Below are 21716 nucleotides of genomic sequence, written 5' to 3' on the forward strand. Positions count from 1 at the left end.
TAACACACGACTTAGGTTTAACAGAAAAAAACAGCATATGCATCAATAATCTTGATAAATTAAGGGTAGCGGTCAGAGTTTAGGTAAAATACGATAAACTACATGCAACAAATACAAGTTGAATACATATATAATATTAAAACTTCAAACCGTGAGTAAGACAGCTGTCCGTACGGACTATAATGGTTCCTACGTCGTTCTCCGTCATCTTCAGTAAGGTACATCCTTACCTGTTACTCCAAACAAGGAGTATCAGATCATGATGAATGGAGAACTATGAGATATGATTAATATCTCCATCTTGTAGGGAACTGCAACACCCTACGAGTCCCATTCTGATTTACTATGTTTACAAATAAAATGGAATAGCAATGTTTTGAAAAGCTAAGGAGACATCCTTAGCTTTAATCCGCAGTGTCAGGGAAATTGAATCAGACTGGTTGTGCTGCCTGTATGCTAATTAACACACAATTTATTTTAGGTGTAACAGAAAAAACAGCTTATACAACAATAATCTTAATAAATTAAGGGTAAGGGTCAGAGTTTCAGCAACACATGGTAAACTACATGCAACAAGTACAAGTTGAACACTTATAATATTATAACTTCAAACCGTGAGTAAGACAGCTGTCCGTACTGATCATAATGGTTCCTATGTCATTGGTCGTCATCTTCAGTGAGGTACATCCTTACCTGTTACTCCAAACAAGGAGTATCAGATCATGATGAATGTAGAACCATGAGATATGATTAATATCTCCATCTCGTAGGGAACTGCAACACCCTACGAGACCCATTCTGATTTACTTTGTATAAAATTAAAAGGAATAGCTCAATAAGCAGAGAATTAGCTTCTAATCAGAAGTGTCAGGATGATTGAATCGCACCTTTTGGCGCGAAACCTCGTTCTCGATGCTCGTGCTCGCGTCTCTTCACGGACTCGCGAGTAAAAATAGGATATTTCCCTCATCTGGATAGCTCAAGGAGAGACTCTGCTGGCTGAGTCAATATGAGCGAATTGGCAGGTTAGATGGCTTAATCTTAAATTAAACTCTGAGTTACTGTAGTGGCTAATGTTTACTTAAAATAACTAATTAACATAAAGTTATTCATGGTAGAATCGGCCATCCAGTTGTTGTTGGCTATGAAAAGTAAACTATTAAGCTAAAGCTAACTTTTAATAAAACATTGTGTGAAACTGAAATAATGCAGAATAGTAAACCGGGCTTATTGTTTAGTATCTTCCTCAATAGCTGGCTAATTGTTAAAATATTACCGTTAATTAAGTGTCATTTCATTTTTAATAGTCATTAAAGTTTGCTAAAGGAGAAAGGTTAGCACTATTTTAGGTAAATGCTAGCTAAACACTCAGCTAACGTAATATCAGTCTGAGATAAAAAGCTTACAAGTTCACTTTATTTCACAGAACAGTTTTAATCGTGTAACTTTATCTAATAGGGACACCTGAAGTTACATATTAATGTTGGAGTGAGACCTCTCACATTAACATTTATTTGTATTTAACAGGAATCAACATTGAGGACTTGATTAATGTTACACCACTGAGAGAAGGTAGAGTTTTACAAAGTACAAATGAAACTAATCTTGAAAATGTCAAAATAAATCTGTTGAGGTATATTTTATGCCCTGTTGTCAGGTGGAGAAATGCTGGATCCCAAAGTTGAACAGTTGATGGGCAAATTAAGAAGGCTGCAACAAGGTAGTGTTTGACTGACTTAAACGTGTCACGTTTTTTATTCATGTGCACATTGTATGACCTCCTTAAATGAAGTGTGAGTTGACAAGGAGGGGAACTGTTCCAATGTAGGTATTCAAACCCAATAGCGACATCTTCTGAGAGAAAATTTGTTTTAATCCACGTTAGTTTTTAAATGACAAACCTCCACTTCCTTCTTAAGTTTCAACTGTTCTCCATCTAACATTTAGATTGAATTTGTAGTAACTACACATTTCAACCCACTCCTGTAACGCTTTTCGGTCAAGCCAAAGGTACAAAGTGAACCAAGCGAATTCACTGTCGCGTTTTTCCGCCTTCGTGTTGAATTAGGCTCACGTCGGCGCTTTGGGACGGTCCTATGAAATCGACGTTTCGGTTATTTTTCTGTCGTATTAATTGTTTACTAATGTGATCAGCTTGAGTCCTGTAGTTCGTTTTACTTATTCGCTTTGGACAAGCCAGCATGAATTTGAACATGGAACTCTGACGAAAGCCGGAAGTGGAGTAGTCATCTTGACATCTTTGTTTGTCTTTGTGGAGCTATACTTCCGCTTCCGATGGTAACTCTTATTGTTTTCTTAAATTAAACGATCAAAAACCCTTAAATGAGTATTATACCGCATGTAGCGTGTCTTATAGAGCTAAACGGATCATACAATGTTAAAACTGTTCAACACGAAAGTCTTAAAATTGAAGAGACGCTTCGTAAATGTGCACCAATCAGATGGCTTGCTGTGCGGCTGTATGCAAATTAACACACGGTTTATTTGAGGTTTAACAGAAAGAACAGCATATACAAAAATAATCTTGATAAATTAAGGGTAGGGATCAGAGTTTAGGCAAAACACGATACACTATATGAAACACGTCCAAGTTGAACACATATATAATATTAGAACTTCAAACCGTGAGTAAGACAGCTGTCCGTACGGAGTATAATGGTTCCGACGGCGTTCTCCGTCATCTTCAGTGAGGTACATCCTTACCTGTTACTCCAAACAAGGAGTATCAGATCATGATGAATGGAGAACTATGAGATATGATTAATATCTCCATCTTGTAGGGAACTGCAACACCCTACAAGACCCATTCTGATTTACTTTGTATACAAATGAAATGGAAAAGCAATGTTTTGAAAAGCTAATTCTCAAAACATTCATGAGCTTTAATCAGAAGTCTCAGGGAAAAATGTAGTTTGGTTGGTTGTGCTGGCTTATTAACACACAACTTAATTTAGGTTTAACAGACAAAAACAGCTTAATCTTAATAAATTAAGGGTCAGAGTCAGAGTTTAAGCAACACATGGTAAACTACATGCAACAAGTACAAGTTGAACACTTATAATATTAGAACTTCAAACCATGAGTAAGACAGCTGTCCGTACTGATCATAATGGTTCCTATGTCATTGGTCGTCATCTTCAGTGAGGTACATCCTTACCTGTTACTCTAAACAAGGAGTATCAGATCATGATGAATGTAAAACTATGGGATATGATTAATATCTCCATCTTGTAGGGAACTGCAACACCCTACGAGACCCATTCTGATTTACTTTGTATACAAATGAAATGGAATAGCAATGTTTTGAAAAGCTAAGGAGACATCCATGAGCTTTTAATCAGAAGTGTCAAGGAAAAATGTAGTTAGGTTGGTTGTGCAGGCTTATTAACACACAACTTAGTTTAGGTTTAACAGATAAAAACAGCTTAATCTTAATAAATTAAGGGTCAGAGTCAGAGTTTAAGCAACACATGGTAAACTACATGCAACAAGTACAAGTTGAACACTTAAAATATTAGAACTTCAAACCGTGAGTAAGACAGCTGTCCGTACGGACTATAATGGTTCCTACGTCTTTCTCCGTCATCTTCAGTGAGGTACATCCTTACCTGTTACTCCAAACAAGGAGTATCAGATCATGATGAATGGAGAACTATGAGATATTAATCATATCTCATAGTTCTCCATTCATCATGATCTGATACTCCTTGTAGGGAACTGCAACACTCTATCAAATGTAACCAAAAATCTGATCACACTATTGTCTTAATCTGATAACTCTGTATTTGGGTGCATGCATGTAAACAGTCAGTGTGACGCTGTATATATATTTCCCCCCGTAATTTGACTTCCAATGAGGACTGTCGTGCACATAAACCTCACTATGAACTACAACACCCTATGAGACCCATTCTGATTTACTATGTTTACAAATAAAATGGAATAGCAATGTTTTGAAAAGCTAAGGAGACATCCATGAGCTTTAATCCGAAGTGTCAGGGAAAATTGAATCAGACTGGTTGTGCTGCCTGTATGCTAATTAACACACAATTTATTTTAGGTTTAACAGAAAAAACAGCTTATACAACAATAATCTTCATAAGTTAAGGGTAAGGGTCAGAGTTTCAGCAACACATGGTAAACTACATGCAACAAGTACAAGTTGAACACTTAAAATATTAGAACTTCAAACCGTGAGTAAGACAGCTGTCCGTACGGACTATAATGGTTCCTACAGCGTTCTCCGTCATCTTCAGTGAGGTACATCCTTACCTGTTACTCCAAACAAGGAGTATCAGATCATGATGAATGGAGAACTATGAGATATGATTAATATCTCCATCTTGTAGGGAACTGCAACACCCTACGAGACCCATTCTGATTTACTTTGTATACAATTAAAAGGAATAGCTCAATAAGCAGAGATTCATTAGCTGTAAATCAGAAGTGTCAGGATGATTGAATCATGTTTGAATGACATACAAAGGTTTGTTTACGAGGCAAGTAAGTGACCCTATAGTTTAAAAATAACTATAATAGTCAAACACACTGTATTTGGTTCCAGGTAAAAGAGCCCTGGAGGAAGAAATTAAGGAGATCAAATCAGCCCGTGACATTTTGCAGAAAGAGCTGACAACTTGTAAGACACAAAATCCTCCCTGATAATTGTTTTTATTAACACTCTCATTGTACCTGTTGCTGAGACCTATGTGTTATGTATTTAAACACATGTTATTGTTGTTTTGACAGTACAAATTGAAGCTTACAAACTGGAAGGACACCATAAAGAAAAAGAAGGTTCTCAAAGACTTATGTTTAATTGATGATGTATGCCATGCAGAGTTTTTGTTGACTGTTTCGGGAAACAAATATCTCATCTGCTAAATACTAAATACACAAACAAAACATTAATAAGTTGAGGAGCTGTGATGTTTTTTTCCAGAGTTGTGCAGGAAGCTGCAGTTCCAGTGGGAAGAGTCTGAGCAAGACGCTGTCAGGTGAGCTCCACACTGACCAGATAAAACACATTATTGAATGTCTCCAGCTGACAAGAGTGCATCACGTGACCTGTCAACGTTTTTATTTCTTCATATTGTGATAATTGTGTGTTTTGGATATGTAACACTAGATGGCAGCAACTTATCCAAATACTAAATTATTGTTCCTTTGAGAAATTGTCTGGTGTCAAATCTTCCCCATCCTTCTCACACATTTGACATTTGAATCTGTGTTATTTGCCAAGTATGTGTAACACAAACAAGGAATATGAATTCAGTGTACATATGTATAGCTTTTCAATGGTACAATTTATTCTGTGGTATATATTGACTAGAACCATTTCCACCAAGATGGATTTGAGATATACAAAAATAAGATACATACATGTGTCTCATTCTGGGCTTTTGAGTTTGATACCAGTGTGACTATTTGCTGTTCCTGTCTGTTCACTTTTTATGTAAAATGCTTGTTTATGTTGTTTGTGTTGTTTACTTGTAATGATATATTTAATCTAATCCCCATATGCAAGCATAATAACTTACTAATAATAGACAGCATTTAAATACATTGTGATTAATTGTACTATATATTTAGGTTGTCATAGCTGTGACACATGTTTGTGTAATGTCACAGAATCATGTGATATTGATATCTAGAGTTACAAACAGCAGGTTTAAATTGCAATAGACTTGTTCTTAAGGGCACAATACCTACTGTATATATATATATTGCATATGTATATGGGATCAAATGTTGTAATATGAAGAATATGGTGCAGTCTGCAATGTAATCGCTGACCAACACTTGTGAAATAATGATTAACAATTTTCAAACCTTGTAACAGGTCTAATATATGCACTCTGTACGTTTAGGTGAAATCAAATGTTACAATCTTTATATATGTTTATATCTTGTACTTAATGATGAATTGTGTGTTTTGCAGGCATTTGAAGCAGAACAAGAGAAGCGAGGAACTGCTGGAACAGTACAGATGTGAAATTCAGGAGTTAAAGCTTAAGCACCGGAAGCAGCGGTACCTATTAAATGTCCAATTATGTGTTACAACATTTTTATCAAATGTCAATATAAATGTCATTTATTTCTGATAAATTCAGCCTTATTTTTGCAGGATGAAGTTTGAAAACCAACTTCATCAACTGATAGAGCAGCATAAGAATCTGCACTCTGTCTTTGTGAGTTTGTTTGCTTTATATAAAAATAACTAAGAATGATGTCAAGTGTGACTCAATGTTGATCTTGTTAATGACTGATAACCTTCAAATTGTTCCTTAGACTCCAGAAATGCTCCCAGATGAAATAGAGAGTGCTGAGAATATAACACGTCAGCTGTTATCAGCTGGTAAGTTCCATCTCATGATGTATGATCATTCTTCTGCAAGCAGTAACACATTTATTTTGGACAGTGTTTCTTTTCTGTTCCCAACCCCTTTGATTTGGTGATTCTTACAGAACAAATGAAGTTGGCTCAGCTGCACCGTCTCTACGAGGAGCTCGACGAGATAGAGAAGGCCGCCTGCGACACAGCTGCAGAGATTCAGGAGTGAAAGGGAGTAGTTTATAGCATTACAGGGTCCCTCGTTTTCTCCCCAGTAAGTTGATCAGTTCTTACAGGTCCAAACCTTAAATCTCACAAACGTGGCTTTTTTTCAAGAGAGAAGCAGGATCCTCCTAAACCCGGTTCTGTGAGACAGGAACACTTAAATGGGCTTGCTTTGATGTATTCTCAAACCTGCAATATTTTACATTTTGAATGTTAAATGGTGTTTAGTTGCGGTAGTAGTGTCCTGTATGGATATGTTGCTATGTTCATATTGTGTATTTATATACTAAAAAGTTATTCATATATCAAAAAATATAAAGATTTTAACATTGTTGTGATATTGTTTTCAAATGTTCAAATTTACTATATGAATCTAAGAGCCTTTAAATAAAAATAGTACAACCATTCACTACAATATACTTGCATCCTGTGATTATGTGCACACAGCCAGATTCAATTTCAGTTTTAAAGAGATTTAATAAAAGACATTTTTGCAGTATTTCAAATACAATTTAATACTATCCGAGGTTTAAAAAACAAAAACACATTAGCCCTGAGCAACTAATTTCACCATACTTATTGCCAATTACTTTTTACAGCTAAGACCGATCCCTGCATATTAATTAAAATAAACACAAGGCACTTTGATAGTACAGTGAAGATGATCATCATTAAATTTGTTATTTAGAATATCAACAATCCCCTTTTTAGATAAATATGTACATTATAATCCCGTATAGAAAACATTGTAATCCCTGAAGTGTCATTATGGCAATCGATCCTCCAGCCCTTTATGTACTGTCAAAAAACAACACATTAAAGTTTGATGCCCCGTCGAGCTCTCGAGCAGTCTGGGAACTGCTGTGGCAGTCTAAAGCTCTGGTGTACGAGTATTCACAGACCAACAAAGGAGTTAGCGGTTCTGCGTGGTAGGTCTTAGAAGTTAAGTGACTTATGTAAGGAGGCATGGCCCTGCTTCCCCTTTCTCTTCCTTTCCCTTATAGGTAATTACTAAATGACTAATGACTAATTTCAAAGTGAAAAGACAAAGAAACCGTTGTACATTTTTTGTCTTTTTACAGTGTTCAGAACAACTGCAAGTGCTTTACGTTTTTATTTACATTACATAAGACATGAGCTAGCACCCTTACATGTTTAACCCCACTCCTCGAACCATGAAAGCCTGTAGGCCCTTCTCTAAATAGTTATTTGACATCTTCAACCCTGAGAAGTGGGTCCACGCCTTGATGGAAAGGTATATGACCCTCTCGATCGAAACTCCACCTCAACATTAGAATTAGACATTTCTGATTTAGTTTCACTGTTTTTTTTTTCTTTTCATTTTCTAGAATCTCACATATTTGCCTTTATCAACCTTCATCAATTCTTCATCTCATTTTATTCCTCTTCATTTTCTCATCTCTGCTTTCTGGTCTGGGTTAATAATTGTCCAAGCTTCGATAATGCCCTTGGCGGGCCATTGGCACACAATGAATCCACACCACACACACACACACACACACACACACACACACACACACACACACACACATTTAACTGGCATGGATCTATTTTCTATCCCTCCGGTGTACCGTCTTTCTTTAACTCCCTCATTCACGTTCATACAAGTTGTTTTAGGTTTTAGGCCCTACCTTTTTCTGTTTGGTGGAACATTAACCCATGCAGCCAGTATGCAAGTAGAGTCACAGTTTTTTCTCTCAGTAACCATATTTGGTCAAAGTAGTACCAGGTCTTGGCACACAGGCACATTCCAGACCCAATGACTTTATTTTGTTTTCAGCATGTTCATGTATTGTCTATCAAGTTGTATAACTGTGAGAAAATTCAGGAAAGGCTGCAGTGTTGAGCCACAGCAGTACTTTGATAGTGGCGTTGGCACATGTGGGCAATGGGTCTTTTTGATCATCTTGCATGAACAGTTTCCATATAAAAAGGTGGCTCCTCCATCTTTCGTTATCCCAAGCTATTCCCCATCTGTTAAGAGAACAACAGGAAGAACAGTGAATGCAACAGTGTATGAACTCCACCCAATTTTAGTCTTTTCTCTCCATCATTCTCTCTGTCAATATTATGGAGGGACAGCTCAAAGTATGTTCTTTCACTTATATTTAACCAGTATACCAGTAAATATAAAAACTAATTCAGTCGTATTTAAATAGACTAATAATCATTATCAATCTTATTGTTTAACTACTTGTGAAAAAGAAATGAACATTAGCGTGTCCACCAACATGCAAACACTATGTCAACATTAATCTGAATTGTTTGGGAATACAAAAAATTGTTTCAATTACACAAACAACATAATTCATTTTTAAATGATGGAGACCATCTATAAAAATATAATTTAAACATATGAACACATGTGTGTTTATCTACATTTTAATTACTTTATTTCCATTTTCAAATCTTAAAAACCTTTTTGTAAATGCCTTAACATAAGTGTAAACATATATGATCATTTCTATGGCTCAGAAAGTTGCAAAGAAATGGTTCTTTCACGCTTTACTTTTTAAATTGTAAACGTATAGTGTACTGTATCCTGCTGCATCTGATTAACTCAAATAATACAGGATTTATCAATCAGCAATCAACATTTTTATTTCAGACTCACGGTCCAGATAATACAGGATTTATATTTCAAACAGCTGGGTTTTTGTCATGAAATTTAAACTAAACTCCTGATTTCACTAATACATGTCTTAACTGCTTTAGTTGTTTACACCTAGCGCTGCTTTTGTTCATATCTCTTTCCCACCCATGCTGCAAACATCATCCTTGCAGTGATATACTACCTCAAAGCGGCTGTAGACCTTCTTCTCCTTCCTCAAACTCTCTATCCTCTTCAGTAATCCCTCCCGCTCCTGGACGTAGGTCTGCGGATGCAGAAATCGACTCTTCTTTATGGAGTTCTGTCTCTCCAGCCCCTTCGCCCCGTCGCCTCCGGTTTCTTCTCGCTCCAGTCGGTTCTTCTGACTGTTGGCTGAGATCTGCTCTAGAATGACTTTGGTGTCATCTCGTAGGTTGCTACCGTAGAGAACAGAGCTGCCCGGGGCCTGGTATCGAGATGTGCCCGACGCGCTGGTTGATGTCTTGTGATTGGCTGTAGTTTGGTCTGTAGTAGTAGAACCTTTATCTTTAGCTGATAAACTCGTGCTCATGCCCCGATCATCTCCGGAAGATTTCTTTTCTTTATCCTTGGGCCCCAGGAATCCCTTTAGCCTCTGAGTCTGCTTCTTTAAAAAGTCAAGTGTCTTACCCTCGCCCTTGCTCTCACCAAGTGTGTTGATGGATGTAGAAGATCCCAAAACCTTGTGCAGTCCTTCCCTGGATTCGTCACGTGTCAGAGCTGAAGAACTATAAGAGCGACTCTTTTTTAGTTCACTCTTCTCTGCATCTGTAGCGTCTGTGGTCAGAGTCTCCTCACCACTAGAGATGCGACGAGGATTCAGTCCTTTGAGCTTCAACGGATCTCTCCTGAAGATCTTAGGTGAAGCGAGGGGCTTCAGAGACTTGAATATATCCTTTATTTGACCCTCAGATGTACTTTCCTCTTTACGAGGTTGAGTTGCCTCTGAAGGTCTCAGAGGAGGCTTGGCATGGATTACGGGTGGTTTTGAGGAACTAAATGAAGATCTACGAGTGAGCTCTGCCAGTTTTGTAGAGATGTCTGTCTTCTTTGGTTCAGGTTCTGCTGAACTAACAGAGACCGTTGGCATCTTTGGGGTGATTGTAGTTTTTAGGGGACGATTATCAAAATGGTCTGGCTTTTTTTCAGCGGGCTCTGGAGCTTTTAGTGATGACTCTGTCTCCATTTTTGAGGCATTTCTCTTGGCAGCCAGGTCTTTGAAATACTGCAGTCTATTGGCTGGGTCATTCATGTTCATAGACAATGATGTTGTGACGTCAGATTTCTCAGCAGTTGGTGTCTTCGTAACCTGTTCTTTGAGTTTCTGAAGTTCCTCTTTTGCTTTCATCTCATCTTTCATTCGAATCTCCCTTTCCTTCTGCTGTCGCTCTCTCTCCTCTTTTTCTTTCCGCTTCTCCCTTTCTTCATCCATCACTTTTGCGTTTTCTTTCTCCTTCTCCCTTTCTTTCTCCTTCTCCCTTTCTTTCTCTTTCTCCCTTTCTTTCTCTTTCTCCCTTTCTTTCTCTTTCTCACTTTCTTTCTCTTTCTCTTCAGCCTTCTTTCTCCACTCAAAAGGCTCACGAGTCAGTGACCTTCTCTTCTCTAGTATCTGGGCCACAATCGAGGATGTGCGCACTGTGTCTAACTCCTCGTCTTTCTCTGTTGCTGATTTTAGGCCAAGGCTACCACTGTGCATCTCTGCTTTGGAAGATGAGAATATAAGCGAGGAACGCAGGCGAGAGGTACGCTGAAGGAGTGGGTTAATACGTGAATGGAATGATTCATGTTTGGACAGGAAGATATCTGAAGTCTCCTTCACCTCCACATCTACACCCACCTCCCTTGCTGCACCCCTCTCTGTGTTTCTCTCCCTTTCCTTCTCAGCCTCCCTGGCTTTTTTCTCCAGTGCAAATGGCTTTAAGTCACTGACTGATGGAAGCAGATCCTTGGTTGTTGTTGGGGCAGAGTCTTTACTGTTGCCCTCAGTTAAGTTGGGCTTTCCATACCGCGGCCTCATGATATCTGGTCTGGGTTTAGGGGGAACATTCGGTGGCTCCTTTGTTCCAAAGCGGGGAGCTGAATGTTCAGTGCCAGTTGGCTGCTGAGATGGTGGAAGGTCTTCAAATGCATCAGGCCCCAAAGGTTGAGTCAGACCTTCTTCTCCACTGTCATCATAAGTGCTGAGATAGGATTGGATCCTCCAACTCCTCATGCCTTGCTTGGCACCTTCATCTTCATCATGCTCTTGATCAGATGGTTTGGCAAACTGTTTCTTCTCTGGTGGGTGGAGCTGCGTGGGTGAAGTCTGGCAGGCATAAGGCTGACCTATGGTAGGCCTTTTATTGGTAAAATCTCCTCCATACCTCCCAGCTAATGGAGGTGCCTGCTGTCCCTCAGGTCCTCTTAAGTCCTCAGATGAAAAGTAGCTTCGGCCATACTTTCCTGGAGGCTCTGAATCTGAATGCTGGTCAATGGAAAATTGTGAAGCATAAACTCGAAGTCTGTCGTAGTTTCTGTCGTAGTATCCGTGGCCAGATTCCGGCCCAGGCCCTTCATTGAGATAATAGCTACTTTGGGTCTGCTCCCTGTAAGTGAAATATGGTGGTTCTTAATTATATGATTAAAATGTATTATGTGTAAATACATGTGCTCAATTAAGATTGTGATACATGTGATAATTTTGAAAAATTCAGACAGTTGTAGATATTAAAGGGTTAACTACCTTTGAACATCTGTCTCATCCAGATTATTCATGACTCTGTGCCTCATGTATTGCCTTGAAGATGAGTAGTTTTCCTGGGTTCCCTCTGCATAGCTGTGCCTCTTGATGGTGGAGGTATTCAAATCCATTTGTCTGGAAACTATGGATCTCCCCTGGTCCAGGTACGACTGCTGTGGACGAAACTGTTGCTGGGAATATTTTCCAATTGTAATTCCTGATTCAACGGTTTGACGAAATGCATCGTTCCTTCGGAAAGGAAGTGCAAGGTTACGATCAGAGTCTCCATAGGAGAAGGCAGCAGGAAGCTCAGGGTGCCTGTGGAAACCTATGGGGTTACGTAAAGACTGGGTCCTCTTCAGACCGAACTGGTTGCCCAAGTAACTGCTGGTGCTGCTGCTGTCAGAGAGAGCGGGTGCTCCATTGGATGGGTCAATGACTAAAGGCTCTGACTGAGCAAAGAGAATGCGAAACTCTTCATCAAAGGTGGCAACTAGCTCCCCGAGGAAGAGGTGGGCGATGCAGCGGTGGATCTTCTCAAAAGACCACATGAAACTGGAAGAAAAAAAAGAACAAACGTTGGAGGCCATGAAAGTACTTACATTTGCAAAGTGACAGGCAAAGGTGTCTTGAGAATTCAATACAAATATAATAAATACAACGGAATGACTCACCTGTAGTTGCCACTGAGTACAGCTTTGCAGTCAGCCAGTAAGAAACGATCTTTCACCTGCCCCTTAAATGATGTCCCCGTACGGGAATAATAGGTTATTCCTGCCACAGTCCTGACACGCATCATCTGTAAAACCCAATTTCAATCATGTTATGGAGCATTATTGGAAATGTACATGTTATAAATAAGTTTAAAAAAAAAAAAAATGTCAAAGGATAGTCAACTGGCAGCCCAGTCTTTTGAGAAAATGTAAGAAAGGCAAACTCACAGGATGCATATCCAAGTTGACTTTGCAGTTTTCCACCATAGAAACAAAGTTATGGGCTTCCAGCTCATCCAGTAGAATGTAAACTGGAATGTGGCGCGCTGCCGCGTCCAGAAGATCCGAAAAAATGTCAACATCTGTGAACGTGTCCATCACCACAGCAATAACCTGAAACAGAAGAGCAAACACAAGAAAACTTGTTTGGTCAATATAGTACTGTCGTTATTAGTTCAGTTTAATTAAATGGGTAATTTAAAATTGCAACATGTAAACGTTTACATATTACAATATGTACATGTTTATGGTACGTTTGACGGGGTAGCGTAAATGTTTCTCCTGACAATGTGATAAGATAAGATAAGATAAGATAATCCTTTATTAGTCCCTCAGTGGGGAAATTACAGGATAATTAAGTAATTAAGTAATTAAGGACAAGTAAGTAGGATGTTAAGACTACTTTATGTACTAACGCTATTCACACCGTTCCATAGATACTATACAAATGTAATAATTAATTAAAATATTGTGCCCACCTCCATTAAGACATCTCTTCCTCATTCCTCACTCAACCGCTTTGGGTGACAAAATACACTAAGCCTACTTCAGGGCCCTATGATGGATGTACAAAACAACTGGCACAAATAACCGAGACTACATGGAAATGTAACTGCCCTCAGTGTATCAGCAATACAATAAATGTTAACCTCTACTAAATGTCCGCAATAAACATGGTATAGAAAGATAAGCTGTCTGTCTTCTTTCTATATGCATGTTGAACACGTTTATGTCTGAACCAGGAGAGTCGCACCTTCTGTCACAGTTAAAAAGACAGGCATGTACTCCTTTACAAAAAATACAGAAATAGAGGACAAATAACAACACAGCCCACCACTCTAACTTGGTTTGACTCATGTTCACTTCATGTAAAATATATTTTAAAGGCCAGTGAGTTTAAAATGTGTCTGAAAGGGAGTGATGTTGAAGTCGGCAGTGGCAGATAAAACGTACGATTAGACTTAGAATGAAACAGCATTACCTACACATACACTGATCACTGCCAGCACATTATCTCAACTAGAGATTTGTTCCATACATACCGATAAGACAGAGAAAGAGGACATTCAGTAGTAAGTAGTAGTAGTTAATTTATTACGTTATAGTTGCTTCCCACCCATCCACTTTTAGATTAGCCATGAAAAAGTATGATGTGTGCTTCAGAAACAAAAGCATAAATAGCAGATTTGTGGTTGTACACTGAATAACTGGATGTTTATGACTGTAATGCTTTGATCTTAGATTCAGATGCTGATTTTCTCAGTAATACCAGCTGAAAGCAAACAGGATATGCAAGTTAAACGCTTGTTTACCCTCCGTTTTACTTACTTGGCGTGCATTCTTAATGAGTCTCCTGGCCTGCTCCTTGATGCTCGGCATGTCTGGGTCGGAGGGGTTGACTAGAGTGGTGACCTCCGTGGGCCCCATGAAGCCTTGCTGCGGCACCGGCCAGCCCATGTCCAGCCCCGGGGCATCTAGGTCAGACTGCATCGGCCAGTAAGTGTCCGAAGAGCCATCAGCCGGCTGACTTCCCTCATAGTATGTCAGCTCTGGGACGCCGGAGGTCTGGTTGGGCAACTGGATTGTGGACTTGATGAATTCAATTTCTGCCTGTGACAGGAAACCGAAAACCTCGGCATTCTGGAGGAACTCAAAGTAACCCTGGTGTGACAGAAGACACACCCAAATCCATTAAACCAATACATCTTTTTAAATAATTATTCATTTGATAAAACAAGTACAAAACCGCAGTGTTACCTGTATGTCCTTTTCTATCAGAGCATCAATTGCTAGGCGGTACTCCTCACGGTAATGAGGGGGCAGGTAGTTTGGGTCAAGGGGGTTATCGCCAACCGATGAACTCTGAGATCGGTGTGCCATGGTTGGAGAGATGGGTGGGGTCAAAGGTCAGGACTCGGGGGAGAAGAGGTAAGTGAGGAGGACCTTGTTCCTGTGCAGGAAAAGAAAAGGTCACAGAGAGACAAATTATGTTGGACTTTTTTTTAAAGTGATGCACAATGCTATTAATACATTTGTAATTGTTCAAGCATCTGGACAGCCTTTTTTTTTTAGTGTTTAGGGTTCTTAAGAATCTCAGAGCAAACAGGTACACAACACGATATTCATGGATCAGTCACAATGCTTTTGTCGTTGCAACTAGACAACACACCAATCCTGTGTCAGGATACACAAGAACACAAGAGTACCTCGAACCTCTTACACAAAGGGTCTATTATCGCTGAATCAAAAGCTTGCGCAGTAAGTTTAACAAGTACACTTGTCACATTAGCACACCTTTACCGGCACACAATACAACATGGTTATATATTACGGCAGTTGTGACAGATCTCCACAAACTCCTAATGTTCCTAAATTTACAAGGCAAAATGATGCAGTTAAGGCAAGGAATAGTATAAATCAATTATAATTGTATTGCGATTCAAAGTTAGTTATTATTATTGCAAGAGAAAGGGAGGAGTAAGAAAGGCATTTAGAGGTGTAGAGCAAGGATCCCTTGTATCTCAGCTAAGTAAATCCTCCTGCTGGTGCGTCAAACTTCAAGTTGCTACTCGGACTTCATCCTGAACAATCTGGTTCAGTCAAACACACATATTGACATATGTGAGCATGACGATGCTATTAGCTATGCCATGACTTGAACTGACTTAATTTGAGGTAGTAAAAGAAACATTGTCAATAACAATTTGTGAATGTGCGATTGCTTGATTGAGAAACAGAGGATGGAGAAGTTTAGGAATCACTTCGCAGATCCACAGACCCTGAGAGCCAAGTTCAATATCCTTCACACAAGTTGTATGCGGATGAATCAATTAATTAAATACCAATTCTCTCACTCAAAGCACAAAAAAGACAAGCCACCATCGAAAAACAATATAAATGGAAGGCAAAGATAACTAAACCTGACAAAAAGAAACTTCCTGAAAAAAAACACAAGGAGAGAGATAATAACAATTAAGACTGCAGCGAGGGATTGTTTTCTTTCTCTATTCATCTGCAGATTATTTTTTTATAGCATCAATCAATTAATCATTTGGCTATTAAATTGCTTGTTTTGTCCAATCAACACGTCCGAACGTAAAGATATTCAGTTTACTATCAAATAAGAAAAATAAAGTAATTATTTTGTGGTTTACTGTATCTGCTTTCAAAAGATAAAAGTAAATGATCACCAACTGAGGTCTCAGGCGTGGATTCCAACCCCTCAGTCATCAAGCAGCATCAGTTGAGCTAACCAGGAACATCCCCTCATGCATATTTAGTCCTGATAGCTGCATACTGGATGGGTCACCCACCAATAAGTCAAAGTATTCAAAGTAAGCTGGTTAAACACTTGAACAGTACATCTCAGGACTATGTGTTCCTCCTGCACATTGCGGCATGTGGTCATGTGGTAGTGTTTTTGACTGTGTGGATATATCACCACAGAGAAGTACATTCTCAGGAACTGTGGTGTATTGACAGCTGGGCTCATGAGTAGGAGGATCAGAAGAGGTTTTGTAAGGTGGGTACCAGCTTTAGAAGTGTGTTACGTATATTCTATTAACTTCCTCACACACTTGAGAGATCGGTGGCAAGATAAAAAGTCCTAACCTATAATGAGTGGAAAAGAAGCTGGTTTACCTCAGAGGCCTATGAGTCACCAGGTAGCCCGGCCTTGCCTTGCCGGGGATAAACTTGCAACATTATGGTCTCTGGTGATTCATCTGCAGGCAAAATGGCTGACAATCTTGTTTCCTTACTCATTTTGAGACATAGAAATTGGGCCTTTGTGGTGTGCTGTTCCCATTTAAAAGTTCCATAGTGGGCAGCGAGGTATGTTTGATGCACATACTACTTTCATGGAATAATTTTACTCCTGCCAAGTTTCTAATATGGACGAATCAAAACTACTTTTACGTGTTTTGTTTTGTTTTGTTCATTATTTTAAAGACGTTTAGCAGCCTGAGGCATGATGAGTAATCAGGTGAATTATGCTGAGGCAGCAGTAAAGAACATACCTGAGGACGTGTGATAACAGCCATAGATTTAGAGGTGTGCACCTGGCCGTGCTTTTTATAATGTGTGGCAACACAACAGCCAACAAAAACACTGCAAGTGCTTTTAAAATGATGAAATAGTTAGAACTACTTTTTTTCAGTTGCAAAAATAAAGAGAAACTATTGATTATTTTTATTATCATTATCAATTCATTTTTTAATTGTTTAATCAAAAAAAGCAAAAGATAATGAAGATTGCCACTAAAACCAAAAGATATCAACACATAAATCACAATTGAGGAGATGAAACTATATTGATTATATAAAAATTGTTGATGATTAAAAAAACTCGACCCGAGAGGAAAACAGCAAACCGGTGCAATTCAACCCTGAGGTGAATATGAGCGCAGCAGGTGACTACAGAGCACAGTAAGCACTGAAGATAGCCTGAGACTCTTCCTATTCACCCGTGTAACCTCTTGGGTCACTGCAGAATGCCAGAACAGTAACACATAACAGCAGAATAACCCAAAATAAGAAGCATGGGCGTCTTTTGCTCACCTACCTGGCGGACTGGGTGGGGACTTTGGTCCGCATATTTCAAATACAATTCTGCTGCTTTGTTTGTTATTATAGCAACTGCATTGAATATCAAAACCGTAGGCACAGTGACATGATGATAGAGATCTTTTCTCTCTCTCTAGTCCTTCCTCTTAGTTAAAAGTGTTCTGTCCCCCACACAAGGACGAGCTTGCCCTAAATGCCAACCTGACAAAGCCGGTTCTGCAAACACGCAACCACAGGGTAGGCAGGCCCGGCAACCGACTGACAGCTCGAGCGATAGCTTGATACACCTAATATTCAGAATGTGCCTAATGTTGCTCACTAAGCCCTTGTAAATTGGCTCATTCTCAGCATTTCCTGACCATGAAGAAGAGGGAGATAAACATAAGTGAAGAGCTGAGGGGGGGGGGTAGACATGTTATCTGTCTCAACATGTGAATAAGAGAAACAAGCCTGAGGGAGACACAAACTCCCACAAATATTTTCTATTTCTCTTTTGTCTCACACACATGCATCTGAACACTCCTCACTAAACAAACATACCTCTTTGGTTGATTCATTTTGTGCGCTAATTCAGTCTGAATGGAGTAAGAAATGAATACCACTAAACAGGTTTGGGAGGGACGAGCATTAATCTCCCGGTGCTCCCGTCAGGAACCTTTTCAGTGCCACTTTCGTCAGATTAACATACAGAGACATAGATTAATGCAAACACACGAGCCCGACTTGTCTCTCTGTATATCATCACACCTGTTGAACTGGCATCTCAAAGTCACACAAAAGACAGCCCCCACGGTCAGGGAATGTATACTGCATGTGAGGACAAATGGTGTTACACATCCCTCCTTCTCTTAACTGTGTTCTACATAGCAGTACTGCTTGAAAAACAGGTCCACTGCAGTCCCTTGTTGTTTGTTCCAACTGCCTTAACCGTCTGCGGCCCTCGAGTGGTAAAATCCAACAACAATAGCTTAGAAATACTTCTACTTTGCATTTCATGCAGAAACAATGACGCCTCGTAACATATACAACTGCAAACACAGCTATGAATGGGATGCAGTCCCGACCATATTGCTTGTGTGACAGCATAAAATCTATAATAAGAAGCACACATCCAGAGACTTTGCCACAAAAAAGAAGAGCTGGCACTACAAACCTTTCCCCCCCAAATTATAAACACATGTTGGATTATTCCTATCCAGTGAGTCACTTTGAGTGAATTGAGGCAAAACCTGAAAAGGTGAAAGTTTGAGTCATTACATTGCTTGTTTGGTACAAGATGCAAACAAATGTAATAAACATAAAATAAGAGCCGCTAAATCAAAGCCTTTCGAAAGAGGCAAGGTGTCTTGCTCAACACAAGGCTGCACGACAAGGACCGTGTATTATCTCATCAATAATTCTAAATTAGAGGGATGTCATGCTAGCCAAATGACAACCTGCAACCATACAAAGCATTGTGCATCCCATGCATTAGACACGCTCGTAAAAGTGTCTCTGCCTTTACAATCATTATTTATTCCCACTATCTAGTGCAGACAATGCTCTCCACAATCTGACCAAAAAGTGTCTGTTTTGGTCCCTTTCGTGAATGTCTTCAAAGGGCAGGAAAAAGAGCAGCACGTCGTAGTCAGTGGCAGCCAATGCTGAGCCTTCTGTGTGCTTAGACTACAATAACAATACTGTTCAGGTTTTGCAATGCACAGCAGCAGCTACCACGATAATTAATCCTTTATACACTTCAGGCTGCTGGTGAGGAAAGTAACCATAATTTCACTTTTTTACCCCACACACATTAATGGAGTAATGAACAAAATAAAATCAAATAGACTGGGATACAGGAGATATTACACCAGGAGGGAACATAGGAGAATGTCAGGATATGTCCTCACAAAGAGCCAGAAAGAGCTGGAATATAAAAAATACGATAAGAGTAGAGCAGGATATAATTGCAATAGGACATAGGACACAATAGAGTAGTAGTATTATAGTAGTAGTATTACATATAAGATATATTTTAAAATATATTAAAACAGGACCCAATATAATATAATAGACCCTCCGTACGACTTGTCTGGGTTTTTTTTGCACTTGTAAACTTCGCCTTCATTTCCGCTCCGGTCCGTACCTCCAAACTTCTCCCGTCCGCACCGACGGGTCTCGCTCTTCTCTGTGAAACCGCCGATGCGCGTCTCCTTCCTCGGGTATTCCTCGGATCGGGCTACAACTGCACCCAAACCCCCGGTGTGCGCCCTCCACTGTCAACCAGCGAGGACAGGCGACGCGAGGCCACAGGGACTCCAGGCCCGGGCTAATTGCTTCTCTAGGCGGGGTGTGCACCTCCGGAGCCGCCGCCACATCGAGCACACATCAGCGCGCTGAATGAGGAAGGAGACGCGGCTCGGGTGAGGCAGGGCTTTCCCACCGGGTGACTCCTCCCAAAACCCGTTGATCCACTGGAAACAGAAGACCATTGGAAGTTCACTCCCAGTGGCGTATTTTAAAAGTGTTGCTCATGCGGGATGGTTATGGCCTCATGGAACAGAAGTTTATTCAAACCTTTTCCAAAACTCGTTTAAAATAGATGGTTTTTTTTTTCTTCTTCAGGACTTTGTTTACATTTTCGTCAGTTTTGTTCAAATCACCCATTACACTTTGTAGGCCTACGCCGTTTGTGTCTTCTTCACAAAGATCTGCACTTGTTTTATTTTTGGCACCCTATGTTATGTTGGCTGGATTGTTAGCACTGCCGAAATATGAAATGTAGCACCATTGTCCCTGGAGAAATGGGATGGCATCCCTACTTTGTATTTGTATGTGGACAGGTTGACAAGTAAGTCCCCTTGAGTCCCTGGATGATTGTAACAGCTGTACTATAATTTATGACAGAATAAATAACCATTTCTCAATTCAATACTTTCAGCGGTTTTGCTGCCCAAGCCTCACTGGGTCTAGTGGGACCAGTAGCTTTTGGCGGCTAATGTTAGCAAACAATTGATAGCTGGTCCTGGGTCCTGACCCCTTGCTTCCTGCATCCAGCCTCTGGCCTAGACCTGGCCTCCTACCCAATGTCCCTGCCTCCTTCTCTGTGCCTCCTGCCTCAAAGGCCGACCTTATTGGTCTAGCCTCTTTCGCAATGCCTCCTGCCTACTGCCGTGGCCCTGCTGATGCATCCCGCCACTTCTCTCTTTCTCCTTCTGTTTCATGGATTGTGGAAATCTGGATCATGTTCCATGCCTAGTAATTATTCATACATTTCTGTCATATTCATTGAATGTGTTGTAACTCTGTAACTCTGTTCATTCTGTACGCTTGTAAAGCCGTCTGAGGCAAATTTGTAATTTGTGATTTTGGGCTATACAAAATGAACTGAACTGAATTGAATTGAATATAGGTTGCTTTGTAACTGACGTTACTGTTTCAGTTTGCTGACTTGATGACTCTTCTCTTTTTGTGAAAATACTCATTAGCATTTAAAATGATCCCATAATAATTGCCCCAGTTTTTGAAAAAGGCTCACTTTGGTTTCCTTGAAAACATGTTTCCCACTGAAACTCTGTGTGCATGAGTCACCTGCTGTTTCTCTCCCTGGTGAAACACTGAACCAGCAGCCTTCTGCAGTTACCCTTTCCTTGGATCCTCTGCTGCAGACTACTCTACTCAGTTTTTCCTTAAACGTGGGCTGGATTTGGGAAGCAGGTTTTTCTAAAGGCCATAAAGCCACACAGTGCCGGTGATACTCAGATTCAGTGACACTATTTGTACATGTATCATTACTGGTAGTCTCAAGCCTCCATCTGTTTCTTTACTTTTAACGTCTTCTCTTTGAGATTCTCTCTGTGTGTCTCTCCCTTGCTCTCAAATACACCAGCAGCCATGACATTTAAACTAGGCATGCAGGTACAGTAAATGCTGCTGTGCGTGTGTGTGCATTTTATATGGGCCGTCCTTTGTCCTGAAATGTGTCTCTAAGACAGACCACACCTTGTTTCATGGCAACTCTGATAGCAACACACACACAGACTTATGAATATTGTTGTGTGTTTAGTCCTGCTGAAAGGTGTGGCTCCTGTTTCAAAGCACACATGTCCACGTGAGCTGTTATTCACTCAAACTACAGGAGCCATATTTCTGGGCTCTTTCTTTGCCTGTTTGCTTTTTTTCCAATTCAAGCAAATGTGCAACTCTCAGCTTGACAAAGATGTGAAATGAG

At 39.9% G+C, this 21716-nt stretch overlaps 2 protein-coding genes and 6 non-coding genes across 9 annotated transcripts; 7 read left to right on the forward strand and 1 right to left on the reverse strand.

Annotated features, from left to right (window-relative positions):
- The first annotated feature begins 207 nt into the window (after positions 1-207).
- LOC117739897 lies at positions 208-340 on the forward strand. The gene has a single exon (XR_004610460.1). It is a non-coding gene; the product is annotated as a U8 small nucleolar RNA (small nucleolar RNA).
- A 330-nt stretch (positions 341-670) lies between these two features.
- LOC117739899 lies at positions 671-803 on the forward strand. Its single transcript, XR_004610463.1, has one exon. It is a non-coding gene; the product is annotated as a U8 small nucleolar RNA (small nucleolar RNA).
- A 1898-nt stretch (positions 804-2701) lies between these two features.
- LOC117739896 lies at positions 2702-2834 on the forward strand. The gene has a single exon (XR_004610459.1). It is a non-coding gene; the product is annotated as a U8 small nucleolar RNA (small nucleolar RNA).
- Positions 2835-3155: 321 nt separating this feature from the next.
- Positions 3156-3288, forward strand: LOC117739901. The gene has a single exon (XR_004610465.1). It is a non-coding gene; the product is annotated as a U8 small nucleolar RNA (small nucleolar RNA).
- A 318-nt stretch (positions 3289-3606) lies between these two features.
- LOC117739902 lies at positions 3607-3723 on the forward strand. The gene has a single exon (XR_004610466.1). It is a non-coding gene; the product is annotated as a U8 small nucleolar RNA (small nucleolar RNA).
- A 522-nt stretch (positions 3724-4245) lies between these two features.
- Positions 4246-6863, forward strand: si:ch211-199g17.9 (uncharacterized protein LOC108180085 homolog). Its single transcript, XM_034545461.1, has 8 exons — positions 4246-4281; positions 4561-4660; positions 4771-4818; positions 4964-5018; positions 5963-6052; positions 6149-6212; positions 6313-6379; positions 6490-6863. Exons 1-8 carry the CDS (start codon positions 4246-4248, stop codon positions 6582-6584), a joined length of 555 nt encoding a protein of 184 aa, XP_034401352.1. The 3' UTR covers positions 6585-6863.
- On the forward strand, positions 4271-4403 carry LOC117739898. The gene has a single exon (XR_004610461.1). It is a non-coding gene; the product is annotated as a U8 small nucleolar RNA (small nucleolar RNA).
- Positions 6864-7296: 433 nt separating the features above from the next.
- On the reverse strand, positions 7297-19952 carry fam83hb (family with sequence similarity 83 member Hb). 2 transcript variants are annotated; one of them, XM_034545045.1, is made up of 8 exons: positions 19632-19952; positions 14700-14892; positions 14271-14603; positions 12891-13055; positions 12624-12748; positions 11953-12504; positions 9397-11815; positions 7297-8575 (listed from the first exon to the last, which is right to left on the reverse strand). In XM_034545045.1, exons 2-8 carry the CDS (start codon positions 14820-14822, stop codon positions 8555-8557), a joined length of 3738 nt encoding a protein of 1245 aa, XP_034400936.1. In that variant the 5' UTR covers positions 14823-14892; positions 19632-19952; the 3' UTR covers positions 7297-8554. The 2 variants fall into 2 exon arrangements, with proteins under 2 accessions (XP_034400936.1, XP_034400935.1); XM_034545044.1 differs by lacking the exon at positions 7297-8575 and having other exon boundaries at positions 9003-11815.
- Between the last annotated feature and the right edge of the window lie 1764 nt (positions 19953-21716).

Source organism: Cyclopterus lumpus, chromosome 11 (genome assembly GCF_009769545.1).
Source record: "Cyclopterus lumpus isolate fCycLum1 chromosome 11, fCycLum1.pri, whole genome shotgun sequence".
NCBI classification, from domain to species: domain Eukaryota; kingdom Metazoa; phylum Chordata; class Actinopteri; order Perciformes; family Cyclopteridae; genus Cyclopterus; species Cyclopterus lumpus.